The 10638-nt window shown below is 34.2% G+C and overlaps 2 protein-coding genes across 2 annotated transcripts; both read right to left on the bottom strand.

The window, feature by feature from the left end:
- Positions 1-374: 374 nt before the first annotated feature.
- Positions 375-5270, bottom strand: LOC143581994 (V-type proton ATPase catalytic subunit A-like). The gene is made up of 20 exons (XM_077064662.1): positions 5117-5270; positions 4186-4312; positions 3985-4040; positions 3852-3908; positions 3642-3753; positions 3503-3540; positions 3287-3388; positions 3135-3191; positions 2956-3027; positions 2758-2859; positions 2604-2666; positions 2391-2523; positions 2191-2297; positions 1804-1998; positions 1635-1721; positions 1436-1540; positions 1163-1260; positions 1001-1079; positions 731-819; positions 375-648 (listed from the first exon to the last, which is right to left on the bottom strand). Exons 1-20 carry the CDS (start codon positions 5192-5194, stop codon positions 534-536), a joined length of 1872 nt encoding a protein of 623 aa, XP_076920777.1. The 5' UTR covers positions 5195-5270; the 3' UTR covers positions 375-533.
- A 1056-nt stretch (positions 5271-6326) lies between these two features.
- On the bottom strand, positions 6327-10379 carry LOC143582006 (7-dehydrocholesterol reductase-like). The gene is made up of 13 exons (XM_077064668.1): positions 10199-10379; positions 8247-8469; positions 8102-8157; positions 7922-8024; positions 7765-7830; positions 7580-7693; positions 7372-7498; positions 7196-7296; positions 6963-7088; positions 6802-6866; positions 6645-6726; positions 6475-6557; positions 6327-6393 (listed from the first exon to the last, which is right to left on the bottom strand). The coding sequence occupies exons 1-13, from the start codon at positions 10318-10320 to the stop codon at positions 6327-6329; spliced, it is 1335 nt and encodes a 444-aa protein (XP_076920783.1). The 5' UTR covers positions 10321-10379.
- Between the last annotated feature and the right edge of the window lie 259 nt (positions 10380-10638).

Here is a 10638-nt window from a genome sequence, read left to right as displayed (position 1 = left end):
TAAACTACAGCAGATAGAAAGAATGGGACCGATTTTTGAACTACCATATGCATATAAAATGCAAAAGCTAAGAACATGTAAGTAACATACAGCATGAACATAATCCTGGCAATCATTTTAAAAAGGTTTCTTCTAACATGCAAAGCCACCTTATTTTCTTTATTATTTATTAATATACGAAGCCACCTTATTTTCTTCTAACACACACGGCCACCTTATTTTCTTTATTATAATAATAATCCAAAAGTATCATCAAAAACAAGTTCTGAGAGTAACCTGTGCAAGCTGCTCTGCTTATTTCACCTCTCAAACACAAAAAGACCAAAGGATGCAGATTTAAATAATGCTAAACACCACAAATAACATTAAACAGCCTCCAGATAAAATAAACAAATCAAACAACTAATAACAGTCTCATTTGCTTCCTTCTTTAAAACAACCCGCCCTGAAACCAACCGACTCTTGACACTTGAGAGGCAAACACTGCCACTCCGTTTATCTTCAAAATAAATTGACTATTACGTGTTGTGTGTTTATCGAGTTTCGTCCTCGAGGTTGCGGAAACCAGAAGTGAGATCTTCATTTAACTTCTTAAATTTCCCAATTAAAACATCTTCCCCTTCAGCCGGATCCTCGAACTTTTGTGACCTGTTACGATTCATTAAACCATTAATTGGATATGGACCCACCCACCCAACATGACTAAATACAGAATGGCAATTTCACTTACACTAAGCGGTAAAATAGATCACCCAACCGATGCTTGATCAGTGAGTAAGTGATCTTCTGTCCATCCATTCCAGCTCCTCGCTCCACCGCCTGTTAAAAATAAATAAACAAAAAAAAACATTTTTTAAGTTTCTTTATAGAAAGCAGACACTAATGAATAAATGATGTATAAAGCGATATATATAAATAAATGTGTTAAGTATTTTATGAAAAAAAGAAACTATCAGAAAACTAGGCCTAAAATTAACACAAATAATAGACAATAGCCCACCTGATTGGCTAAATTGTAGAAATGGATAATATTGCGCATCATCCATACAGATTTGTAGAAGGGGCAGAACTTATCGTATCTGTCGCAACCACAAAATAACAAAAGTTTAATGCGTAAATAATAAAAAAGTTAGTGTGATACAAATTAGGAGAAAGTACATACGGTGTGAAGGCATTTTGAGCAAGATAGTCTTCCCTCAAAAGTTTTGCAGTTTCTAATGTGATTTTATCTGTTTCAGCTAAGGCATCTTTGCCCACCAACTAAACAACCATAATAGCATCATTTTATAGCAGTATGCATAATAATTTCCAAAAATAAACAATAGAAGCCGTTTTGTTTTGTACTTTGTGTGCAAAAGTCTCATTTCACATCATGAAACTTGATTCCAGCTTTAAGCAAACAACATAAAAAAAGAAACACTAAAAAACAATGTACCTGCACAATTTCATTGAGATCGTCTTCCCTCTGAAGTACCTCACGAGCCTTTGTCCTGATGTCGATGAAATCTGAATCAAACTTCTCATAGAATGATTCTAGAGCCTAAAAAAGTAATAGTTTTTAGTAGGAAAAACAATATACCCTATTGCAAAAGCGAAAACTGGTGACTATAAGTTAATTAATTTCAATAACGCACCGATGAGTACTTCGAGTAAGAAATAAGCCAGTTAACAGACGGGAAATGCTTCCTTTGGGCAAGCTTCTTATCTAGACCCCAGAAAACCTAACAAAATGTGGAAGATGTGTAACAGTTATTAATGAGTAAGCTGAAAATACACAAAAATATATTTAAAAAAATTAATTACCTGAACAATACTGAGGGTAGCAGATGTAACGGGATCTGAGAAATCTCCTCCAGGAGGAGACACAGCACCAACAATTGTCACACTACCATTTCGTTCTGGTCCACCTAGACACTTCACTTTACCAGCGCGTTCATAGAAAGACGCCAAACGAGCAGCCAGATATGCAGGATAACCACTGTCCGCAGGCATTTCTGCCTGCATTTTTAAAAAAACCACAAATTACTTCTATCACACATTCATCATAGTCATTTTTAAAAACCACATATGTTACAAGTACAACACAATGTAATATAGAATAAAATATAATATATTAATGTGAAACAGAAAAAAAAATTCAAATATGCACATTATCAGAAAATAAGATGTGTAGTTTAGAATGATGTGTACCAGACGACCGGAAATCTCACGCAATGCTTCTGCCCAGCGTGAGGTAGAGTCTGCCATCATACTTACATTGTAACCCATATCTCTAAAGTATTCAGCTATGGTGATTCCTGAATTAAAACGAAAATACAAATGAATTGTAACTTAAGGTAACTCCTGAATATAATTAAAATGAAATGTAATAAAATTATCAAGTGCTTTACCAGTATAAATTGAAGCCTCACGAGCAGCGACAGGCATATTAGAAGTATTGGCAACAAGTGTGGTACGTTTCATGACAGATTCTTCACGACCATCAGGCAAAGTCATAGTCAATTGAGGAAAATCCATAAGAACCTGCCAAGTTACAATAAAACATTGAAGACAAGAGTACATCTATAAAAGAAACAAAAAGTTAAATGAATTAAGTGTAGTACTTCTGCCATTTCATTTCCTCTTTCCCCGCAACCAACATAAACAACAGTATCTGAGTTTGAGTACTGCATAATGAAGAGAAAATAGTGAATATCAAAACAATATTAGCGTCTAATTATTCAAATTAGTCATGAATGACAATTTTTATTTTAATACCTTAGATAGAGCTTGACTAATAACTGTTTTCCCACAGCCAAATGCACCAGGAATGGCGCATGTTCCACCAAGAACTGACGGGAAAAGGGCATCAAGAACACGCTGATACACAGAAGAGATGATTAGGAATATATCAAGAGCAAAATAGCCAATCACAGAAAGCAGGGAAAAAAAACCTTAAAATTTAATGATCTATACCTGTCCAGTAAGAAGAGGAGTATCAGCAGCAAGTTTTGATGCAACAGGCCTAGGTGTACGCACAGGCCAAGTCTGTTAAGTACAAAGAAAATAAGCAGATGTTCAATACTGCAATCACTATTCAAAATATAAAAACTGGGGTTATTAAATTAAAAGAAGAGAGAGAAAGAAAAAAGAACCTGAAGCATGGTAAATTTCTTTTTGACGCCTTGGAATTCAAGCTCTAAAACAGTGTCCTATATAAAAACAGGAAAAATTAATTGATATTCAGAAACCGATGTAGGCATGTAGTTAAAAATAATGATGCCAGAAAAGAATTTAAAAGTAAAACCTTTAATGAGTATTGACCAGGTGGTGCAAGATATGTTATCTTTCCCATCGCATCGGGAGGCAGAGCAATGTGATGCTCAACCAAACTGTTCTCAAACACAGTCTGCACGGTTTTGATAAGATAAATTAACAATATATGGCAATAGGGTGTTCTGAATACAAACAAAACAGAAATCTTTTTAGTTTGTATGATGAAGGCATTCATGTGTTGACTTACAGCATATAGGTCTCCACCGGTTACAAGATCTCCCTCGCCTGGCATCAAAACACATTCAAATTTATAAACATCTATCATATGAACGGTTTCAGAATTCCAAAATAAAAAGATCTACAATTTTCTAGAGTTGTAAAATCACCTATTTTTTTAGGCTGGAATTCCCAAAGTATATCTTTGTCAAGTGCTGGGACGGATACACCACGAGGAATGTACACATCACCGGATCTTTTCGCAATAGTTTTCAGAGGTCTCTGAACAAGTAAAAGAAATTGCATTTAGTAGTTCTTGTAAAAACACAAAATAGAACAATAAAGTTGAAACATAATGTACAAAAAAGAAGCTTGCAAACCTGGATACCGTCAAAAATATTTCCCAATATACCAGGGCCCAATTCCACCGATAGAGGCTGCAAGTTAAAGACAAAGTTACTGCAGGTTTCAATTAATCTCCATCTCCAAGGGAGCCATGATGTAAATATATACCTTGTGTGTCCTCAAAACAGGATCATTCACCATCAGTCCGGCTGTTTCTTCATAAACTGAAATAAAATGAATAATTTTTCTCAATATTATGAACTGAAGATACATAAGTGTATCAAGATCAAGTTGAACCGAACAGCTAAATTAGTCATTTGCTTTGTGTTGAGATGATACAATACTCCTCAATTTCTATGACTAAAATACCTTGGATCGTAGCAGAATCTCCTTCCAAACGGATAATTTCACCGATAAGGTTGTCGTGTCCAACACGAACAAGTTCATACATAGCAGCCCCTGCCATTCCATCAGCAATGACCACAGGCCCTGATACCTGCCAGATTCAGTAGATCATAAGATAAAGTTTCTTTGTGGTAATTCTCACAAAAAATAATCAAAATTTCTTATGTACTAAGAAACAATAACATAAGAATATAAAATAAAGTTTAACTTGTAATAGATCCTATTGCTAGAAATTTTAGATAACAAAAGCACTAAACAATGTATCAAATCCTAACTTACCCAAGCAAAAAAATGTGTCCTCTCAAATGAATATGCAGCGGTTGCAATACATATCATTGGTAACACTAAAAATAGCCTTTAGATAAAGTTCAAAATGCTGGAATCCTTATTACATAATCTATATATTTAAAAAAAAAAAAGAAAGAAAAGAAAAACATGTGTTGGATTCTTATTACAAAATTGTATCAGCAATTTCATAACATCTTCAATGAACATCTGATTCTGCATAACTTTTCACAAGTATACTTTAAAACCATATTATTATGATCCATTTCCCTATAACATGGAGTCAACCACCTGATCACTTGTATAAAAGCAAACTTCAATAACAAATCACACTAATTCACTAGATCACACAACAATCTCAAAGCATTCACCCTAGGCATACAGTAAACCACTAGATCGGATAAAACACTAAATCACACTCACATTATCAAAATCCACACGATACCTAATTGCAATATCCTCAACAATCAGTCAGTCAATCAATCAATCATTCAAATCCACTTAAAACAGAAATAACCGAATCAGATCACAGCATAACCGATTAACCGCAATCCGATCGAACGGAACAATAACCGAATAACGGAATTTGATAACGGATGAGAAATGATACCTTGCGGACATAACCGCACTCGCTTTCCTTCTCGGAGTCTTCAAACGTGGTTAATCGAGCACCGTAAGCAGACGGCATGTTGACGGAGAGAGATCAGGAGATATGAGTTAGGGTTTGAATAATAATAATAATAATAATAATAATAATAATAATAATAATAATAATAATGCTGGCTAATGCTATCAACAAGGGAGAGACGTGTAGAGGATGAATATTGAAAAGAACAACGTGAATAATGGTAGTGGTGTGGGGTATACTATCTAGATGCCTCCTGATGCTGTAATTTGGCCTTTCAAGCGGGTACGGATCCTGTGTTGTATGGACTAGATCTTTAACCATTAACACGTCGCCACGTCATGTGTGTCTGACTACCTCACCGCTGGACGTCTGGTTCCTTTTGAGTTTTGACTGTTTGTTTCTTTTGTTTTTTTCTATCAAATGAATGATTGAAGAGTTTTTATGTAAAAAATATTTATTTATTTTATTTGTCTTGGATTTTAAAGACTAAATTAGTTTGATTGTTCTTTCAAATTAGTTTAACACTTTAGTTTCTGGATAGATAGGAGGAAACATGTCATAATACAGTCTTTTCACTTTGGTCAAGTTTTTAAAAGTTGTTTCATGCAAAATAATTAAACACGGGATTATAGATATTTAGCTGAGTTTAACAAATTATGCATTGCAATCAACAGGGTTTTTTAAAAAATTGATTTTGCAATAAAAAAAAAGCTAGTGTTACATCTTGTTGTCTGTTTCCTTCTATCTCAATATAAAAATATACATTTTTTAATATAAAGAAAATATATTATTTATTTATGAAGAGATCTGGATGATACGTTGATGCTTGGATCGGTTCATTATTGATTTTAAAAATTGGGTCACGATTCATTTTAAGAATAAGGTTATGATCCAATCCAAATCCACGGAGAAAATCTTTTTGGATCATTCAAATTAAAAAATGATTCATTTTGATTAAACCAATTGATTTCAGTTTTTAAAACATGAAAACAATTGTTCAAATGACATCAAGATCCAAACCCAACTAACCAAAATTACAATTTTGTTGGATATGCATCCCAACAAAATCAATAATCAGAAAATTAAACCTGCAGATTATTTCATCAATAAATAAGGTTAATCAAAACTAAAAAGTCATACAATACAAATACAAATACAAATACATGCCGATCAAACATACAACATCATCATCTCAATAAAGCCCTGGTATGATCCTATTAGGAACCTTGTTGCAATACGTCTTCCAATATTTACCGTACCTACACACGTACACGCAAACCAAATTCATTATTAGAAACTATTACTTATTTCACAACATAAAAAACGGGTGTCATGCTTACTTTGAACGGCATCTGTCATCGTCTCTTTTAGCTCGGTCAAACAGCAAGATTGTAAGGAACACAAAATAGAAGTATGGGAGAAACTGCAGAAGTAACAAATCTCGTGTTTATAAATAACAAATCACTGTTTTTTAGAGTGCAACATCAATAAACAGGTTTCATTGGCTTACGTTATCAAAAAGAACAGGTACAGTCCAGAAAAACGCTGCCATAATTTCAGGTACATAGTGAAAATGACGAGCAAGCCCCCACCTGCAACAACAACATTATTATCATTATAAGGGAATGGATGTAGGAGTGCGGGACATATTAGGTATAGCTACTTACCACCCTGAAGTCAAGAGAAGACTGGTCTTGGTCTCCCCTTTGGTAGTAGTGTATGAAGCAACTATCTAAATACCAAATGATTATATGTTAGTATTATTAATTTATTACACACAAAAAGATTAAAACCGCCATACACGAACACAAAAATTAAAAAATATTACCTTGCTTGGAGCTTTCCCCCACACCAAGGCCTTGCCATTCGTTCTACGAAATTCTTGCCTTTGTCGGTCACAGTCATAATTAATGTATATGCACAGGATGCCTGCTATTAGGATGGAAATTGCCAGCTGTGCACAAAAAACAAATAAAATTATATCACTTTCTACATCTTTATTTGAATAAAAAAAATTTGTTGAAATATGAAAATATTCATTTGTAGAAAAAAAATAAGCACCTGAGGTCCAAGATTAACAGGATGATTGACAAGGTACATGCCAGGGGAAGTATAAATAGAAGGAACCCAAACCAAACATCCCCAGCAGATATAAAATCCAGCTGCAATAATAATAAGATTTCAGAATATAATAAGAAAATATGAAACACATGACAGCAAAATGCATACGCATGTACCTCGATCATGTGCAATATCCATTGTGTTCCAATATCCAGCTTCCCACCAAAAGAATTTTGTGATGTAAACCAACATCAACACAGTATTTACAAGCATAGAATCTGATACTTTCCCGTTTGTTTCATACTGGATCAACACATTTCAAGCTTATTAATCATTCACATGTGAAATCTAGCACACTGAAATTAATGATCTTGGACTGCATACCTGCTTTATGCAGTAGGTCACAGCAAGAACAGCCCATGACATCATCCCAAATCTGCAGTTTGTGAAAACTTTGATATCAAAGTTCTTGCCAATTCGAGGGTACAGTTCCATGCCCTATGACACCAAAAACAATTACTTTAGCAAACACTAATTGCAAAAATAATAATTAATTTAGAGATGCTCACCCAATAGAAATCAAAGATTATGTTTCCTGAAGAACCAGAATCAGTGGAAGAAGGTGCCAGATGACCCTGTACATCAGCTACAATGATCAGAATTCAGAAGCATAGATAATATAGTATATTAATATGTTGGGTTATCTAGTTTATTTCTCATTCTTACCTTTATGTATAAGAATACACAAAAAACCAAGCTTCCAAAAATGAGTGCAGAATATATTTCTCCCAAATGATCATAAACAACTGTTGGATTAAATATCCCAAACCTAAATGTTTAATAAGATAATCTTATTAACAAGATTTAGACAGTATCAATAAGAAATGAATGTCCACAGTTACGTACCACCAAAGGCTAATATATGTAACCAGTGTCACAACATATGCTAGCACACCATTAGCCTGCAACAAGAATAGTATATTAACACAGGTTGTGCTCAAAAATAATGCTAATAATCAATATTATAGTGTGAACCTTATTGGTTTGGTACCTTATACACAGGCATATTGCCTGTAGGAGATATTGGGCCCTCAACTCTTTTCCCGGGTAGCCATAGCTGGAGTGCAGCTTCAAAAAGTGCATAACAAGCAATGATCTTCCATGCAATAGCAGTAGGTCTAGGCCATATGTTTACAAATCCCTCGATCCCATGCTCTTTTAGATAATTGAATGTGTTTAGTATAGATCCATCCTGGTGTACCATTGTGTACCATCTGCAAACACAAATAAACTTTCTTAGTGCCTTTAATAGACAAAGTTAGGGGTGCAAACGAACCGACCCACTTGCAAGCTACTCAAGCTTGGATCAATAAAAAGCTCAAAAAGAGCCGAGCATTTTCAAGCTCAAGCTTTGCATGGGAAATTTGTTTAGGCTCGTCGAGCCTTCACGAGCCTTGTGTATTTTTAAGTTTAACCTCTTTTGTACTTCCACGTGTTAAATTCACACTGCACACCCAAGCTTGAGCCGAGCTTTGGCTCGTTTAAGGTAAGCTCGAGCAGAGCTTAGGCTTGATTAACGTTTTCTCTCAAAAGATATAAAAAAATAATTAAAAACGTATAGACGCTAAGTAAAAAAATAAAAAACGATCCAAGCTCGAGCTCTAGCTCTTGTAAGTCAAAACAAGCCGAGTTTGAGCCGGATTGACTCGTTTACCCTGCTAAAAATGCTTTAACATACTATTAGGTCAACTATACTTGTTAGATTAAATTATTAGTGAGGTGACATAGTGTTGGTGACTGCTTTTTGTGTAGGAGATCCAAATTATAACAGTTTGTTTTGCCCTAATTAACTTCAGAGTCATAACTAACATGCCACATAGCGAATTGATGACGCATGCTCTCATGAATCCATAACAAAACCAGGTCCAAACAGATCACACAGTATACCCAGATCCAAACAGATCACACAATATACCAACTATCTGCTTCAATAATTCATTAATTCATCATTTACTAGGAATTGCAATTTCATATCAAAACACAAAACCTAATCAGATAAACATAGAGTAATCAACTAATTACGGAAGTAAGTTGTAAACAATTATAACATGCATGTATACTGTATACAGTGTGCTTGTGTGATTATGTATCATGAATACAGGCTAAATCAGAGGAACAAAACTAGATCCAAATAAATCACACAGTATAGCTACTAATTGCTTCAATAATTCATCATTTACTAGGAAATCGCAACTTCGGATCAAAACACAAAACCTAATTACATAAACAGAGAGTAATTAACTAATTACAGAATTATAACATGCATACATACAGTGTGCTTGTGTGATTATATAACATGAATACATGATAAATCAGAAGAACAAAACTAGATCCAAATAAATCACACAGTATAGCTACTAATTGCTTCAACAATTCATCATTTACTAGGAAATCGCAACTTCGGATTAAAACACGAAACCTAATTAGATAAACAGAGAGTAATTATCCACTAGGTATTGTAATTTAAGATCGAAACGCGTAACCTAATTAAATAAACAGAGAGTAATCAACTAATTACGGAAGCAAAATTGTAAACATATATAATATGCATGCATACAGTGTGCTTGTGTGATTATATTACATGAATACATGATAAATCAGAATAACAAAACTAGATCCAAATAAATCACACAGTATAGCTACTCATTGCTTCAGTATTCATCGAAATCGCAACTTCGGATCAAAACACGAAACCTAATTAGATAAACAGAGGGTAATTATCCACTAGGAATTGTAGTTTAAGATCGAAACACGTAACCTAATTAGATAAACAGAGAGTAATCAAGTAATTACGGAAGTAAGTTGTAAGCAATTACAATATGCATGTATACAGTGTGCTCATGTAATGATGTAAATCAATTAAAAAACAAATCTGATTCGAGAAATAGTACGGAAACTGAAATCGATTAGGTAAAGAGATCCGATTGGTAAATGATAGCTTACAGGAGGATGACGAAGGGAGGACACGTGGAGAGAAGAGTGATGACGGAGAAGTAGGTGAGAAGTGGAGAGTGAACCATTTCTTTCTTCTTCGTTGAATCTGGTTCAGGCTTTGCTGCAACCATTTTGGTACTGTAACTGCAATGGCAAGTGTGTGTGTGTGTGTGTGTGTGTGTGATATGGACGATGACTTCGATAAGAGAAGACCTGCTTTTTGGTCCCTCAGATCTCTGGCGTTAGTTTGTGTTTGCAAGAATATAGCGGCGGCCTATTAATATCATCGGTTATGTAACTGTCACACTACATACATATATAAAATATAAAAATAAATAAATAAAACAATATAACATGAACTAAATTTAAAATCACACTAAAAAAGTAAAACTCATCACATTATCTCAATTTTTTCAATTAAATAATATTTATTTATACATTTATCATTA

This window comes from Bidens hawaiensis, unplaced genomic scaffold (assembly GCF_021521415.1).
Source record: "Bidens hawaiensis isolate Kalapana, Puna unplaced genomic scaffold, B.hawaiensis_p1.1 tig00031396_1, whole genome shotgun sequence".
NCBI classification, from domain to species: Eukaryota; Viridiplantae; Streptophyta; class Magnoliopsida; order Asterales; family Asteraceae; genus Bidens; species Bidens hawaiensis.
This window is presented reverse-complemented; position numbering and strand designations above follow the sequence as displayed.

What these genes read in the sequence shown, in the direction of transcription:
- LOC143582006 (XM_077064668.1), bottom strand. Translation starts at nt 10,320, where the DNA reads ATGGTTGCAGCAAAGCCTGAACCAGATTCAACGAAGAAGAAAGAAATG. An exon ending in ACATATATTAGCCTTTGGTG is followed by an intron (nt 8,025 to 8,101) that starts GTACGTAACTGT and finishes TTAAACATTTAG; the next exon opens with GTTTGGGATATTTAATCCAA. An exon ending in TGACCTACTGCATAAAGCAG is followed by an intron (nt 7,499 to 7,579) that starts GTATGCAGTCCA and finishes GTGTTGATCCAG; the next exon opens with TATGAAACAAACGGGAAAGT.
- LOC143581994 (XM_077064662.1), bottom strand. Translation starts at nt 5,194, where the DNA reads ATGCCGTCTGCTTACGGTGCTCGATTAACCACGTTTGAAGACTCCGAG. An exon ending in ATTCCAGCCTAAAAAAATAG is followed by an intron (nt 3,541 to 3,641) that starts GTGATTTTACAA and finishes TTTTGATGCCAG; the next exon opens with GCGAGGGAGATCTTGTAACC. An exon ending in GAGGAAATGAAATGGCAGAA is followed by an intron (nt 2,524 to 2,603) that starts GTACTACACTTA and finishes GTAACTTGGCAG; the next exon opens with GTTCTTATGGATTTTCCTCA.